The sequence below is a fragment of the Oncorhynchus clarkii genome, chromosome 33 (genome assembly GCF_045791955.1).
Source record: "Oncorhynchus clarkii lewisi isolate Uvic-CL-2024 chromosome 33, UVic_Ocla_1.0, whole genome shotgun sequence".
NCBI classification, from domain to species: domain Eukaryota; kingdom Metazoa; phylum Chordata; class Actinopteri; order Salmoniformes; family Salmonidae; genus Oncorhynchus; species Oncorhynchus clarkii.
The window spans coordinates 17,996,115-18,013,308 of NC_092179.1; the positions used below are offsets into that span (position 1 = coordinate 17,996,115).

Below are 17,194 nucleotides of genomic sequence, written 5' to 3' on the forward strand. Positions count from 1 at the left end.
ATGAGGCTAAGCTGGGTTCGAGGGCTGGCTTCTTTGCTGGCCATGGGCGCTGGAATACTCTACATCACATCCATTAAGCGGGAGGTTGATTCTCATGGGGAAAGACTGCAGAGGGCCCATCAGGATGACTTGGTCAGGAGCCAGGACATGCTCAAGAGGCTGGAGAAGATGGAGTCTCACATTGAGGTGGGTAAGTCTCAATCTCCTTCATTTAACTGTGACTTACCTGGAAGGGAAATGTCAGTAGCTCTGTCCACATACTGTACCCGGACTGCAGTCTGCCACTGTTGTAGCTGGTAGGGCAGATTTAGAGGGGAGGGTTAGGGAACACATTAGAATCTAGCCTGAGCCTAAATGTAGAGTTGATCCCAGTATGTTATTTCACACTTCACAGTGATGATTGTAAAAGGGAATTTGTTCTCAGTTATATAAAGGGTTTAAATGAACTAACAAAGGATCTTGTCACGTCCTGACCATAGAAAACCTGTATTTTCTATGGTAGAGTAGGTCAGGACGTGACTAGGGTTTTTTAGTCTAGTTTATTATTTCTATGTGGGGTTCGAGGTTTGATTTTCTATGTTGGGGTTTATTTATGATTCCCAATTTGAGGCAGCTGGTAATCGTTGTCTCTAATTGGGGATCATACTTAAATTGCATTTTTCCACCTGTGGGTTATGGGATATTGTTTATGTTTAGTTGCCTGTTCGCACTAAATTGTCGTCACGGTTCGTTTATTCTTTATTTGTTTTGTATTTGCTTAAGTTTCACTTTATTCATTAAACATATGTGGAACTCAACATATGCTGCGCCTTGGTCCGACCATTATTACGAACATTGTGACAGATATAATAATTTCAGATTGTTCTTTAATCCTGTATGCTGTTGCATGTTGAACAACATTTGTTAACATGTTGATCTACCAACTTCTGTGTGCCAAATTTTGCCACATTGCTTACTATTACAAACAAAAAATAAAGAAAGTTTGACGTTGGTTTTACTTCAAGGTAATTCTCCAAGGCAGATACTGTAAACGAGGTCATGCCCTGTTTTATCAAAAGGACTAACTCGGATTGATTCTGGCAGCCTTAACATGTATTACAGTGTGATGAACATCTGTCATGTGTCCACAGTGAAGTCAATCAACAACAGGATCAGTCTGAAAGAGGGGCAAGCTGTGAAGGCTACCGAGGTCAAAAAGGAGAGGAAGGTGGTGAAGAAGTTGTACCCCAACTCAGCTCTGTTTACAACCTGGGGTGATGAGCTCTCAGAGGAGGAGCAGAAAGAGGCAGAAGGGTTGTTTCAGATGTATGGATACAATGCCTTCCTGAGTGACAGACTACCCCTGAACAGGGAAATCCCTGATACTCGCAATCCTAAGTAAATCCTTTTCCTCATCTCTCTGCCACCTCTGCACAAAAAATGAAGGATAACTCAAGACTTCTGAATTATAATCAGTCTGTTCCATTGCGCTCATCCGAGGTCAATTCCATCTCCAGCCTTTTTAATGCAATTTGACAAATGACACTGAAATGGATTAACTTTAAGAGTGAAACAGCAGCTTTGGTGAAGTGACTGAATGATATGAGGTGGACCAAATGTTTTTGTTGTGTCTGTCAGGTGTGCTAATCACCAGTACCCCCATGACCTGCCCACCATCAGCGTGGTGTTGATCTACTTGGACGAGGCCCTGTCAATCATCAAGAGAGCTGTCCGCAGCATCATAGACAAGACCCCCCAACACCTACTCAAAGACATCATACTGGTGGATGACCACAGCTCCAATGGTTCGCCCTAATTTGTCTATGCTCTCTGCTCTTTGTCTATGCTCTCTAGAAACATTTGAAAGTATATTTGAACTCAAGTGTGGATTTCAACTTTTGTTGTGTACCAATGATTTGCAAGTGTCTGCTTTCCCAGAGGACCTAAAGGAGAAGTTGGATGCCTACATCAGCTTCATCGATGAAGAGCGTCCGGGCCTGTTGAAGAGAGTGAGACACCTGGAGCAGCTCGGTCTCACACAGGCCCGCCTCTCAGGGTGGAGGGAAGCTGAAGGAGACGTGGTGGCCATCTTGGATGCCCACATAGAAGTCCACGTGGAATGGTAGTCTGAATGATTTATATTATAAAGACACTCAGTGATCTTTTTTTGTCTCCTTTAACGCAATGTTTTCACTCTGTGTTTCTGTGAACAGGGCGGAGCCTCTGTTAGCTCGGATAAAGGAGGACCGCACGTTGGTGTTGACACCGGTGTTTGACAAAGTCCATTTCGATGACTTGACAGTCACACGTTATTGGCCGAATGCAAACGCCTTTGACTGGGCCCTGTGGTGTATGTACGAGTCCTTCAGACCTGAGTGGTATGCCTTAAAAGACGATAACTTTTTATGGCTGCAGGGGCAGTATTGAGTAGCTTGGATGAAAAGTGCCCATATCAAACGGCCTGCTCCTCAGTCATAGTTGCTAATATTTGCATATTATTAGTAGTATTAGATAGAAAACACTCTGAAGTTTCTAAAACGGTTTGAATGATGTCTGTGAGTATAACAGAACTCATAATGGCAGGCAAAATCCTGAGTTGAAATCAAAACAGGAAGTCAGAAATGTATGTATTCACCAGAGTCCCCAATGAAATCCCCGTGAGATATGAATGATGTTGCACTGCCTAGGGGTTCCACTCGATGTCAACCATCAATAGAAATAATAATGAGGCTTCTATGTTGTTGTGTTTTTATTTTTATATCAAACAAAACATGCATGTATTGTGTAACATGAAGTCCTTTAAGTGTCATCTGATGAAGATAATTCAAGGTTAGTGATTAATTTTATCTTTATTTCTGGTTTTTGTGGAGGCTATAGTTTGCTGGAAAATGGTTGTGCTTATTGTGGTTTGGTGGAGACCTAACATAATCGTTTGTAGTGCTTTCGCTGAAAAGCCTATTTGAAATCGGATACTTTGGTGGGATTAACAACGAAAATAGATTTCAAATGATATAAGACACATGTATGTTTTAGGAATTGTAATTATGAGATTTCTGTGGTTTGAATTTTGGCGCCTTCTATTTTCACTGGTAGTTGTCATATCGATCCCGGTATCAGGATTGCAGCCATAACAGGTTAAACATAAATTATTGTGACTGTTTTGCGCGTTTTTGCACTTTTGCTATGGCTGGAGGTTTTGATGCAGTTGCGTCTGTCTGTTGGTTTCTCCTGCCTCAATAAAGTGTGCGCCTGTTCACAACTCTCTGCTCTCCTGCACCTGACTTCGCTACCAGTACGCACACACCTGACAGGCTATGACAAATCAGGACAGGCCGTTTCACTGAGGAGCCATTACAAAAACAGGCTGTAAAACTGATCACTAAGGTCATTACAGAAAACCCCAGACTGATACCTATCAGGATTATTTGTGAGGATAACATCAAGAAGAGTATCCTTTTCTGCATGCTTGGAGTCATACCTTGGGGGATTGGTAATAATCTGAGAAAGATTTAGGGAGTCCCATTGCTTTAGGACTTGGTCAGGTGGTTTAAGCATATAGGTCACCTAGTAGGACAAATTCAGACTTAGTGTAAGGGGCCAAGAGAGAGTTTAGGGCAGGTAGGGTACAGGCCAGTGCTGATGGAGAACGATAGCACCCAGCGACAGTCAACAAAGAGAAATTGTTTGGGGACAGACTTGGTGGAGACAACCGAGCACTGAATCAAATCAAATCAAATTTTATTTGTCACATACACATGGTTAGCAGATGTTAATGCGAGTGTAGCGAAATGCTTGTGCTTCTAGTTCCGACAATGCAGTAATAACAAGTAATCTAACTAACAATTCCAAAACTACTGTCTTGTACACAGTGTAAGGGGATAAAGAATATGTACATAAGGATATATGAATGAGTGATGGTACAGAGCAGAAGGTGATCCTTGGTAAAGATTTCCACTCCCCCACCTTTGGAAGATTTGTCTTGCCGAAAAAGATTATAACCAGAAAGGTTAACATCAGTATTCAAAACACTCTTCCTTAACCACGTCTCAGTAAAGACCAACACATCTGGATTGGAGCTGTGAACCCACACTTTCAATTGATCCATGTTAGATAATAAACTTCTAGTGTTAACGTGCAGAAAACACAGGCTTTTACGAGAGCAGATATCAGTGAAGCATATATCAGAGCACAAGTCAGATTTGGGGCTAGCAACTGAAGATGTGCCCGGGTGTACATGCACATTTCCAGATATCATCAACAGTAATACAATCAAGGCACGGCATAGGACAGGGAGTGCTCTGCAGTGATGATTTATGACATCTGAATGTGCATCAGATGGCAACAATTACAGCAATTTCATCAGATAACACAAATACAAATCTGGCGAGAGATGGTTAGAATGGGATGGGATGCCAAAAGTCAGTGTAAGCAATAAAGAGTCAGAGTCCCGAGTGTGGGAACAAACATAGTCTGTCTCACAGTTGGGTAAAGAAAGTTCGTAGTCAACAGAATGCAGGAGTCATGAGGCAAATAGTGAAATAGCAAAATGCACAATTTTTTTATTTTTTATATATATATATATATATATATATATATATATATAATATATATATATATATATATATATATATATATATATATATAATGACTTGGGGCTAGTCATTGTAAGATCAACAGTGCCTGTGTGCTGGAGGAGAGCGAAAGCTTGGGAGAGAGGAATGGGTGGGTGGGGGGTGTGGTTGGGGTACCTGTACCAGACAGGGGGAGACAACCAGGGCAGATGGTGAACAGATCGCCAGGTGGAATCCAAGCTGCAGTGTAGCAGGCAATGGGGTAGGTGTTACACCCACCTGGGAGAATCTTTTATTTCTGGAGGAAGATTTCTTGTAGAAAATGCCAGTCTCTGAACAGCAGGAGGGGGCTTCAATGTCTCTGGGTACTATCAACAAGGTCAAATAACATACACTATATACACAAAAGTATGTGGATACCCCTTCAAATTAGTGGAATCGGCTATTTCAGCCACACCCATTGCTGACTGGTGTAAAAAAATCTTCTTTCAATCTCCATAGACAACATTGGCAGTAGAATGGCCTTACTGAAGTGTTCAGTGACTTTCAACGTGTCACCATCATAGGATGCCCTAGAGCTGCCCCGGTCAACTGTAAGTGCTGTTATTGTGAAGTGGAAATGTCTAGGAGCAACAATGGCTCAGCCGCAAAGTGGTAGGCAAAACAAGCTCACAGAACGAGACTGGCGAGTGCTAAATTGCGTAAAATGGTCTGTCCTCTGTTGCAACCCTCACTACCGAGTTCCAAACTGCCTCTGGATGCAACGTCAGCACAATAACTGTTAGTTGGGAGCTTCATGAAATGGGTTTCCATGGCCGAGCAGCCTCACAGAAGTGTAGCGTTGTCTGGAGTGGTGTAGAGCTCGCCGCCATTGGACTCTGGAGTGATGAATCACGCTTCACCATCTGGCAGCCCGACAGACGAATCTGGGTTAGGCGGATGCCTGCCCCAATGCATAGTGCCAACTGTAAAGTTTGGTGGAGGAGGAATAATGTTTTACACATTATGACTGTAAGTGCCCATAATTTTGCAAATTGTCATTTTGACCCAAACTCCAGGACCAGGGACTGGATTGACACTTACAATGATTGACAGCAGAGAAAGGTCCGCTGGCCTAGGGGAGGAGAGTGACGAGAAACTTGCACCCCCTGAGAGCCAGCCAGACAGGTATGGAGCACCTCACCTGTAATGGGACTATTTATGACTAAAGTTCGTATTTAATTTTAAGTGATCAAAACAATGTTTAGCATATTTGGAGTTTGTGTAACACACGTGAATTCCAGTAATCTGTTCGTAACACTCGCGTTGATGGTCACTAGACGAGAGGCTGTATGTTATGGATTAAACTCATAACTGCCGATATGGTTGACACAAGACTGTAAGAACAAGGACAGAGGATACACTGATTATTATTCTGTAGCAGCTGATAAAGTCTCTGCCTTCTGTTTTTTCTTCCTACAAGCCTCTCAGGCTTGTAGAACAATTGTATGCTGATAAGGATATAAGAGCGTTCTCAGAGGACACCAGTTAAACGTGTTATATAATTATGGACTGGATTTTTCTCTCTGTTCCAACTTGTAATAAACCAAATACATTTTAATTGACTATCTGCGACTGCTCTTCTTTTTTGTTCACTTGGAACTGTCTATTACATCACCCCTCCCTCCTTTCAGGCGAGCCTGGATCTTAGTGAGAGAGGGAGAGAGAAAGGCCATTCTGTCTGTATCCCCAGGCTGAGCGCTCACACGCAGACGGACGATGAGGCTAAGCTGGGTTCGAGGGCTGGCTTCTTTGCTGGCCATGGGCGCTGGAATACTCTACATCACATCCATTAAGCGGGAGGTTGATTCTCATGGGGAAAGACTGCAGAGGGCCCATCAGGATGACTTGGTCAGGAGCCAGGACATGCTCAAGAGGCTGGAGAAGATGGAGTCTCACATTGAGGTGGGTAAGTCTCAATCTCCTTCATTTAACTGTGACTTACCTGGAAGGGAAATGTCAGTAGCTCTGTCCACATACTGTACCCGGACTGCAGTCTGCCACTGTTGTAGCTGGTAGGGCAGATTTAGAGGGGAGGGTTAGGGAACACATTAGAATCTAGCCTGAGCCTAAATGTAGAGTTGATCCCAGTATGTTATTTCACACTTCACAGTGATGATTGTAAAAGGGAATTTGTTCTCAGTTATATAAAGGGTTTAAATGAACTAACAAAGGATCTTGTCACGTCCTGACCATAGAAAACCTGTATTTTCTATGGTAGAGTAGGTCAGGACGTGACTAGGGTTTTTTAGTCTAGTTTATTATTTCTATGTGGGGTTCGAGGTTTGATTTTCTATGTTGGGGTTTATTTATGATTCCCAATTTGAGGCAGCTGGTAATCGTTGTCTCTAATTGGGGATCATACTTAAATTGCATTTTTCCACCTGTGGGTTATGGGATATTGTTTATGTTTAGTTGCCTGTTCGCACTAAATTGTCGTCACGGTTCGTTTATTCTTTATTTGTTTTGTATTTGCTTAAGTTTCACTTTATTCATTAAACATATGTGGAACTCAACATATGCTGCGCCTTGGTCCGACCATTATTACGAACATTGTGACAGATATAATAATTTCAGATTGTTCTTTAATCCTGTATGCTGTTGCATGTTGAACAACATTTGTTAACATGTTGATCTACCAACTTCTGTGTGCCAAATTTTGCCACATTGCTTACTATTACAAACAAAAAATAAAGAAAGTTTGACGTTGGTTTTACTTCAAGGTAATTCTCCAAGGCAGATACTGTAAACGAGGTCATGCCCTGTTTTATCAAAAGGACTAACTCGGATTGATTCTGGCAGCCTTAACATGTATTACAGTGTGATGAACATCTGTCATGTGTCCACAGTGAAGTCAATCAACAACAGGATCAGTCTGAAAGAGGGGCAAGCTGTGAAGGCTACCAAGGTCAAAAAGGAGAGGAAGGTGGTGAAGAAGTTGTACCCCAACTCAGCTCTGTTTACAACCTGGGGTGATGAGCTCTCAGAGGAGGAGCAGAAAGAGGCAGAAGGGTTGTTTCAGATGTATGGATACAATGCCTTCCTGAGTGACAGACTACCCCTGAACAGGGAAATCCCTGATACTCGCAATCCTAAGTAAATCCTTTTCCTCATCTCTCTGCCACCTCTGCACAAAAAATGAAGGATAACTCAAGACTTCTGAATTATAATCAGTCTGTTCCATTGCGCTCATCCGAGGTCAATTCCATCTCCAGCCCTTTTAATGCAATTTGACAAATGACACTGAAATGGATTAACTTTAAGAGTGAAACAGCAGCTTTGGTGAAGTGACTGAATGATATGAGGTGGACCAAATGTTTTTGTTGTGTCTGTCAGGTGTGCTAATCACCAGTACCCCCATGACCTGCCCACCATCAGCGTGGTGTTGATCTACTTGGACGAGGCCCTGTCAATCATCAAGAGAGCTGTCCGCAGCATCATAGACAAGACCCCCCAACACCTACTCAAAGACATCATACTGGTGGATGACCACAGCTCCAATGGTTCGCCCTAATTTGTCTATGCTCTCTGCTCTTTGTCTATGCTCTCTAGAAACATTTGAAAGTATATTTGAACTCAAGTGTGGATTTCAACTTTTGTTGTGTACCAATGATTTGCAAGTGTCTGCTTTCCCAGAGGACCTAAAGGAGAAGTTGGATGCCTACATCAGCTTCATCGATGAAGAGCGTCCGGGCCTGTTGAAGAGAGTGAGACACCTGGAGCAGCTCGGTCTCACACAGGCCCGCCTCTCAGGGTGGAGGGAAGCTGAAGGAGACGTGGTGGCCATCTTGGATGCCCACATAGAAGTCCACGTGGAATGGTAGTCTGAATGATTTATATTATAAAGACACTCAGTGATCTTTTTTTGTCTCCTTTAACGCAATGTTTTCACTCTGTGTTTCTGTGAACAGGGCGGAGCCTCTGTTAGCTCGGATAAAGGAGGACCGCACGTTGGTGTTGACACCGGTGTTTGACAAAGTCCATTTCGATGACTTGACAGTCACACGTTATTGGCCGAATGCAAACGCCTTTGACTGGGCCCTGTGGTGTATGTACGAGTCCTTCAGACCTGAGTGGTATGCCTTAAAAGACGAGACACAGCCAGGAAAGTGAGTTGTTTGTGATTTCATCACAAAGGAATGTCCTGTTTCACAAGTCTGTTTGAATAGGCGAAAAGGAAACCACAGCTTTGAAAAGAAAATCTTACCTACTATTTACACCTGTATTGTTATTTTGCGATATCTATTCATTAAAACGAATGTCACATCTCCCATTTTAGAAATGACCATGATTTGTTGTGTATGTTTGTCAGGAGCCCCTCCATTATGGGCATACTAGTGGTTGATCGCCTGTTCTTTGGGGAAATTGGTGCTCTGGATGGTGGTATGAAGATCTATGGAGGTGAAAATGTTGAACTGGGCATCCGGGTAAGCCCCTCTGCTACAGTTTATGAATGAATGTTAGAAATCAAAGCAGACTTGTGTTTGCAGAAATGCTTTCTGTTCTTGAGTCGTTCAGTTTGAACAAGCCAATCTACGTCCAACATCCAGACACTTCAGTCCATATCTATAAACTCGTACTTGTCTCTTGGTGTTTGGTGTGTCTAGGTGTGGCTGTGTGGTGGAAGTGTCGAGGTCATACCTTGTTCTAAAATAGCCCACATCGAAAGGGCCCATAAACCCTATCTCCCAGACCTGAGCATTACAATGAAGAGGAATGCTCTGAGAGTGGCTGAGGTCTGGATGGATGAATACAAACATAATGTCAACATCGCCTGGAACCTCCCACTGAAGGTACTGTACACAACAAACCATTAAAAAAGTAGGTTTTGTTCAGCTGCTCCTATGGAATAACAATCATCACTGTTATGCATGCTTTGTGCTTGAAAATAAGTAGACTAGACAGTCAATATTATAAAATATTCGATTACTCAATGCCATAATAAAGATCATAGGATCTATGTAAAATGATGGTGGTAAGCCATCATCAAGGATTGCTCACACAGCCTGTGATTCTGTATTAGGAATCTTCCTCTTTCTCACCACAGGATCATGGCATAGACATTGGGGATGTTTCAGAGAGGAAGAAGTTGAGAAAGAGTCTGAACTGCAAACCCTTCCAGTGGTATCTGGACAATGTGTATCCAATGTTAGACCCCCTGGGTGACTTGCTTGGTTATGGAGCTGTGAGTAATGCTAAAATGTTACTGTTGTTCTGGAATTTCCTCATCAACTATGTTTGGTGCATGTCATTCTTTTTTTCAATTGGATGCAGGGTCATAATTCCAACTCATTATCAGGATAGGAATTTGCACTTTTATAATTGTTTAATCTGTGTCCATAAAATCAACAGCTGGTCAATGACCTGAAGACGGATCTCTGTATAGATCAAGGCCCAGTTCCGGGGAACACACCTATTTTACATGGATGCCATTATTTTACTCCACAGGTTTGTAGAATTATTGCTTAGTATTTTAGAATGTAGCCAATTGTATAATATGGTCCATCCCATAGTAGAGCCAGGATTTAACCCATACCACAATGCAAAGTACTGTCAATACCACAGATACAGAAAAGTCTAAATATCTATCCTCTCTGTCCAGAACTGTTATTATCGAGCCAGCGGGGAGATCTACATTGGAGGCATCAAGTCTCACAAGTACAACAGTAATCGCTGTCTGATGGACATTGGCACTCAAACCCCAGGACTGTATGATTGCAAGGAGGCCAAGCAGAAGGGATTCCACATGCTCTGGGAATTTCAACAGGTAAGCACTCCAACATGAAATAGGGAAATTGATGCTTATAAACTGTTGGAAACATGGGAGATGTCTTTGACTTTAGAGTGATGTTGTACAGTAGAATGTTTGCTGTGTTTTACAGGGAAAAGCCATCCAGAACAGACAGACAAAGAGATGTCTGGAGATTGCCCCCGGGGAGGACACTTTCTACCAGCTCATCATTCAGGAGTGCAGTGGGCAGCACTGGAAAATACGGAATGTGATAAAAGACTTCTGATACACTGAGATAGTTAGGCCTACTGTACCAGAGACAATACAGCAGGACTATAGGAGTTATGCCGCGATCATAAACAAGTGGGAAAGTGGGACTTACCACATACGATTTGTAAAATCCACTTGAACACCCATCCAACTGGTAATTAATTACCTGTGGGAAACTCGTCTATCATCCCTGAGATTCAACACCTCCCAGATGCTGACCTCTGACGTCACCTACTAAGGAAATTACCTTTTTAACGGCATTATCAGCAGTTAAATGCAACAACAAAACATTATTTACACAAAGTTTTTGAACACTATCATTTTTGTACAATCATGATAGCTGTACTTACAGTTTATGGTTGACGTAGCCTGTTGGCCGTTAGCCAATCTGAGTTTCTCAACAAGTTGAAAGCACGTGAATGCATTCAACTGATATTTACGACTTCACAACTGGTAATTACCATCTTCCCACTTCTTCATGAATATAGCATTATCATGACGCTTTGAAAAGCCAATCAGTGGTCAGCAGTGAGATGACTGTGTGATCTTAGTGAGGTGTTGGTTGGACATAGCTTCATGGGGACAGATTTACAGTTTTTTCACAGAATGTGGAATGCTGTTGAGCTGTGTTGTCCTTGGGCCTGAATGTAATTGCAAAGAAATAATAAATATGATTCCTGTATTTACGCTCATTTGTGGTTTATTGATTCAGTGTAGATTTTCAACAAAGAGGGTCATATAATATTTTTCTGCATTGACATCATATAGAGCTGAGTTGACATCAGTGTAGTTTTGAAGAAGACCCGTCCGTGACTGCTCAGGGATTTCTCTATGAGTTCTCTCTCTCTTACAGCTTCGGTGGCAGGGAGTTTTACAGCGCATTCGGAAAGTATTCAGACCGCTTTACTTTTCTCACATTGTTAAGTTACAGCCTTATTCTAAAAAGTCCTGGCTCTGGCTGGGCCACTCAAAGACATTCAGAGACTTGTCCTGGAGGGGAAGCCGTGACAAGCTGTCAGCATTGGCATGCGCTTCAGGCCTTCCTTTACCTGATGTCATAGCTGTGAGCACTCAGCTTGCTGCCAGAGTGCGGACAAAAAGGTCAGGGGACGATGTTCTGTCAGCAAGGTGAACCTCCATCCGAACAGGTAGGTGTGGAATTTTTGTTCCTGAAGATAATACCCAACGTTTCTTTCTCAATCTGCGGGTATTTCAGTCCTTGAAATGCAGGCAATGGGCTTATCTTCTCCTGCAGGTGTGGAGTGACACGACGGCCCCAACTTCATATGGGGAAGTGTCACAGGCCAGTTGAATTGGATGGGTTGAAGTAAATCAACACCTTATCAATCAACACTGCCTTTGCTTTCTTGAAAGTAGCGTCACACTCCTTTGTCCACGACCAGAGTTTGTTCTCTCTCATTAACTCATGCAAAGGCTTCAGCTGCTTCGCCAGCTTTTTGATGAACCTTCGTAGTAGTTCAGGAGGCCCAGGAAAGACCGCAGATGGCTTACATTCTCGGGAGCAGGTCCCTCTGCAATGACTGTCACTTTCGATGGAGCTGTGTTGAGAACGTCAGCATCAATCACATGGCCTAAGGACTCCACTGCATGCTTGCAAAAGTTGCACTTCTATTTTGCGAACATGTAAGCCTTACTCTTCGAGTCGATTAAGAGGTTTTTACATTTGAGTAATTTAACCAACGCTTCTATCCAGAGCGACATAGCGATTGCTCATGCACGCAGTAGCAAGAGACTGCCACACAGCTCCCCAGGACTGCTGTGCAGAAATATCAGGCCACAGAGAGAAGCAAGGTATTCCTAGGCGATCGGCAAACATTTCTTTAAAAAAAAAAAAAAATAAAGCCTTGTGATCTTATTTTTTTCCCCGTCTCGGGCTGTTGGCGGTACATGCACCCGTTTCAGCCGCCCTGCGCGCCAGGTAGGCGAACGGTAGCCATTTTGAACCATTTCATGTGTCTGAAGGAACAAACTCTGCATTCCCGGCGGGCCTAGAGAACAAATCACGTGCCCTCTATGCTTACAGTAACAGTCTGCAGTAACATAGCAGCCATAAAAGAAACATTGCAGCCATAAAAGAAACATAGCAGCCATAAAAGAAAGCCACACAAAGTTGATACTGTGAGATTTCAAAACGTTTAAACTGTCAATGAATACAGCAAAGAGCTGCTGGTTTAATGAGTGAGTTCATGTTCAAGTTCTTACTCAACACTGTCGACACTCTATTCAACACTTTTATAAGACAGAAAACGATAAAAGCACATAGATGTAGCTATGCTAAGGGTAAATAAATTAAACAAGCTCCAGTAATCTTTTTGAGTGTGACCTCTATTACTTTATTGTATTGTAATATATTAAATGGACAGGAATTACACACCTTGTTCAAACCATGATAAGGTGCAGCACATGCGGCCTACAAAGTTACAAGTATAGGCTAGCTAATTTGATAAAAATGTTTCATAATATTTCCCCTTATGTTATTAGCCTACCTCCTCTTTCTCTCTCTAGCGTTGCTCCATTCCTTCCTCTCTTTCAACAAATGCAATAAGTTGTGTTGTCCTTATCTTCCTCATTCTAATGATATGCTTGAATAATATTGGACTAGAACGAGATAAAGGAGGCTTTCACTTCTCTTCATGAGGATTGAATGGTTATGTGTCTGAATAAATAATAACTATAGCTGAACCGCCATCGCGTGTTCGTTCTTCTTTCAAACATTCACCAAACAAGAGCTTGGATCCCTCTTGAAATAGTCTATTGCTTTAAAAAATGCACACAAAAAAAAAATTCCAGCAAGGAGTTCTAGTCTAGCTTTTCCTGCATGGGACTTCAAGAGCTACGGTGCCTATTTTACAGAGAGAGGCCAGCGGAGCACAGGTGCGTATTGCGCAAGAGACAGAGGCTATAAGTTAGAAGCTTATTACTCATAACCCATCATTCATTAGCTAAATATATGGCTAATACTGCATTGAATGTATTACCTGAAATAGGTACGCTAGGACATCTATATATAAGCCTGTACAGTGCATTCGGAAAGTATTCAGACACATTTTGTTACGTTACAGCCTTATTCTAAATGAAAAAGCAAAAACATAAAAAATACATTTTTGAGTGGGGCAAATTTATAACAAATGAAAAACTGAAATATCACATATACATAAGTATTCAGACCCTTTACTCAGTACTTTGTTGAAGCACATTTGGCAGTCACTACAGTCTCAAGTCATCTTGGGTATGACGCTACAAGCTTGGCACACCTATACCTGGGGAGTTTCTCCCATTCTTTTCTGCAGATCCTCTCAAGCTCTGTCAGGTTGGATGGGGAGCGTCACTGCACAGCTATTTTCAAGTCTCTCCAGAGACCTCTAACTAAGTGGATGGGCCACTATTGTCTAGACATGTACACATGTTAATAATATGGCTGTCATCAACCCCAGACACACCTGGCTAAATTGATGGTTCATGTAATCATTATCTTATAATGTGGAGTCTTTTGTTTTTGAGATATGTCACTAGCTAGATAAACAATGAACCATAATTCCAAACTATACAGTGCATTCTGAAAGTATTCATACCCCTTGACTTTTTCCACATTTTGTTATGTTACAGCCTTATTCTAAAATGGATTAAATTACTCTTTTTTTTCAAATCAATCTACACATAATACACCATAATGACAAAGGGAAAAATTATTTATAGACATTTTTGCAAGGAGTCACACCATTTGATACAAAGAGAGCATTAACTTATTTAGAAAGCTTCAGTCACTGTTTTTAGGTGGGGTGTTTTAAGTTGAAAAATAATGTTTTGATAATTTTTTAGTTTTTGGGGTAGATCAGCTTTAATATTGCAGATAGATTGTAGCTTCCATCAATATAATTGTCTATATGATTTCCAATCCTCCATAAATATTTTTTTATAAATATATACTGTATATTAGTAGGATTAGAAGTGGCTTGGGGCAAAAATGTCCTTCCAAGGTTTTCACAATGTCCACAAATGACTGGTCACCTGCTTTCTCAGGCTGGACCAGGCTACTTAGCAGGTTAAACGTTTTAGCTCCCATCACACTAAGGAATGTTGGCACTTTCGTCTTTAATGCCATTAGTTGTCACAAGAAAATCAAAAACGCTTCATGTAAGCATTTTTTCCACTGTTTCCTCAAAATGACCAAGTGCTCCAATTAGTATTGGAGTCAGGTGAGTTAGCTGTGGCTGGGGCAAAACTGTGACACCAATCAGGCCCTCGAGGAACTGCCCACCCCTGAGTTAGAGGCATTTTAGCACCCTTCCATCTTGGTTTTCGCGTTCGCTAGTAAAATAATTTGACTAGTTTACTTTCTCTTCCTGTTTTCACTCTTTATTTACAGTTTTGTCCTTTAGGTTCTTCTACTTGACAGAGTTTGATTAAGCTGCCGCGGGTTGAACCAAGAGTTAGAACTAAAGGCAAAGTTGGAGCAATAGAATTGGAGAACAGGGAAAGATCAGATGAACATGCAGCCAAAGAACGAGAATATGCAGCCAGACTACAACAAGAAGAACGTACGCATGCCATTCAGTTAAAAGAGATGGAGCTGGGAGCGCGACAAAGAGAGATAGATCTGGAAGCACTCCGAATCCAGTCAGGCCAACAGAGTTTGATCTTGGTCAGAACAGCCAGCTTGTACCGCATTTCAACGAAAACATCAACACAGGAGAGGCATTTGAATGTAAAATAAATGTTTTTTTTTAATCAAAATGCATTTTTGGCAGAAATGCCTTCTGGAACATGTGAACTTTCATGTGCCTTAATAACAGACTTGTATTACATCTGTAAATACAAATAAAATCATTAAATTACGAGCCTAGTTGGTTCAGCCACGGAAAAAAAGCAGGAACCTTCTCGCTGGCCAGGATTGGCTGAGATAATGGTTATGTCAAGAGATGAGTTCGAATTGGTCTGCCATGTAGCACTCTTCTTCTGTCTAGAATGAGCTGCTCAGTATTTGTAGGTAATCCTTTCTAACGTGCATTTTTTTTTAAAGATAGAGCTCCACTTTCTGTAGGACCGGGTTTTGAAATCAGTGGAATGCCCGGTGGAAGCCGAGTATGATAGCTAAGGAGATGGAGAAACCTCAGGCATTTGATTGCAAATGCAGGGGGAATCGAGAAGAGAACAGATGGCTGTTGTATAAATCACCTGTCACCAGCTGTCTCCGGATTATATCTTAAAACTAAGGGCGGTCATGGCATCCATGACAGAAAGGGAGAAGTGTTCCATGTAAGAGAGTCGAGCTAACTACATTTTCAGATATTATACGTTTAAAATTTTGCCATGAAATCATTTTCATTGCAAGTTAAAGCGTACTGTGAACTAGCTAGCTAATGTAGGCTGGTTAGCTCACTAGCTAACATTACTTGTATGATTAGTGTAGTAATATTATTCGTTTCTCCTAGCCATTTGCATTGCTAGTTATAGCCTAATGTTAGCTAGCGAGCTAACATTGAACCTAGTTGGTTAACGTTTAAATACCTGTAGAGTCATGCAGGGTGTAACATGAGTTGGGATCATCGTTCATTGCTTAGCTAACTAGCTAGCTACATGGCTAAACAAAATACTCCACTATCCAAGTAACCATTTCACTGTACCGTTTACACCTTCTGTATCCTGTGCATGTGACAAATGAACGTTGATTTTATTTGGTATAGTGTGGGTGTTTATCAGATATGGTAATGCGAAGAACAACATGACCTGCACCAAAGTCAAATTAGGATATAACATTAGGCCAACAAGATAGTGCCTAGATTCTAAAATCCTCTTGCATAGGTATTTCCAAACTGGGATACATGCAATGCCGTCGGGGGTACGCCAAATAAAAATGTGATTCACATTTTTGTTTATAAATGTACTTTTATTTACAGTTTTCTTCACATTTTTACAGTTCATTTATATTCTCAAATGCGGCTATACATTTGGGTGAGGTTGTTGTCTCGCCTGAGTAGCCTCGTTTCACTGCCAAAAATAAAATGTAACCATTTTGTGTTCAGTGAAATAACAATACAATGTCAAATTTAGGTAGCCTAGTCAAATAATTAACATCCAATCACATTAACCGTTACTCTCTCGCGAGAATTCCACTAACAGTCCATATGTAGCCAAACGTAGCTGCTGCTCATGTTGGTATCTGATGGCACAAAAGCCATGACAAGGAGACACAGTGGAGTGGTAATGCCTGACAGCTTGAAAGACATTTTTGACACGAGAGTGAAAATGGTTAACTTTGTTAAAGAAAGGCCCCTGAACTCTCATGTATTTTCTGCACTATACAATGATATGGGAAGCGACCATGTAACACTTTTACAACATACATAGTGCGCTGGTTATCAAGGGACAAAGTATTGACACCTTTTTTTAAATTGAGAGACGAGCTTAAAGTTTTCTTTACTGACCATCATTTTCACTTGTCTGACCGCTTGCATGATGACGAGTTTCCGACTGGCCTATCTGGGTGATGTTTTTTCTCACCTGAATCTAGGATTACAGGGACTCTCTGCAACTATATTCAATGTGCGGGACAAAATTGAGGCTATGATTAAGAAGTTGGAGC

General features: G+C 41.6%; 2 protein-coding genes across 2 annotated transcripts; both read left to right on the forward strand.

Annotated features, from left to right (window-relative positions):
• Window positions 1-2,406, forward strand: LOC139392931 (probable polypeptide N-acetylgalactosaminyltransferase 8). Its single transcript, XM_071141252.1, has 5 exons — window positions 1-190; window positions 1,131-1,377; window positions 1,618-1,784; window positions 1,918-2,101; window positions 2,193-2,406. The coding sequence occupies exons 1-5, from the start codon at window positions 1-3 to the stop codon at window positions 2,404-2,406; spliced, it is 1,002 nt and encodes a 333-aa protein (XP_070997353.1).
• A 3,902-nt stretch (window positions 2,407-6,308) lies between these two features.
• Window positions 6,309-10,606, forward strand: LOC139392810 (probable polypeptide N-acetylgalactosaminyltransferase 8). The gene is made up of 11 exons (XM_071141076.1): window positions 6,309-6,498; window positions 7,439-7,685; window positions 7,926-8,092; window positions 8,226-8,409; window positions 8,501-8,698; window positions 8,902-9,016; window positions 9,197-9,382; window positions 9,637-9,774; window positions 9,942-10,037; window positions 10,192-10,356; window positions 10,472-10,606. The coding sequence occupies exons 1-11, from the start codon at window positions 6,309-6,311 to the stop codon at window positions 10,604-10,606; spliced, it is 1,821 nt and encodes a 606-aa protein (XP_070997177.1).
• The last annotated feature ends 6,588 nt before the right edge of the window (window positions 10,607-17,194 follow it).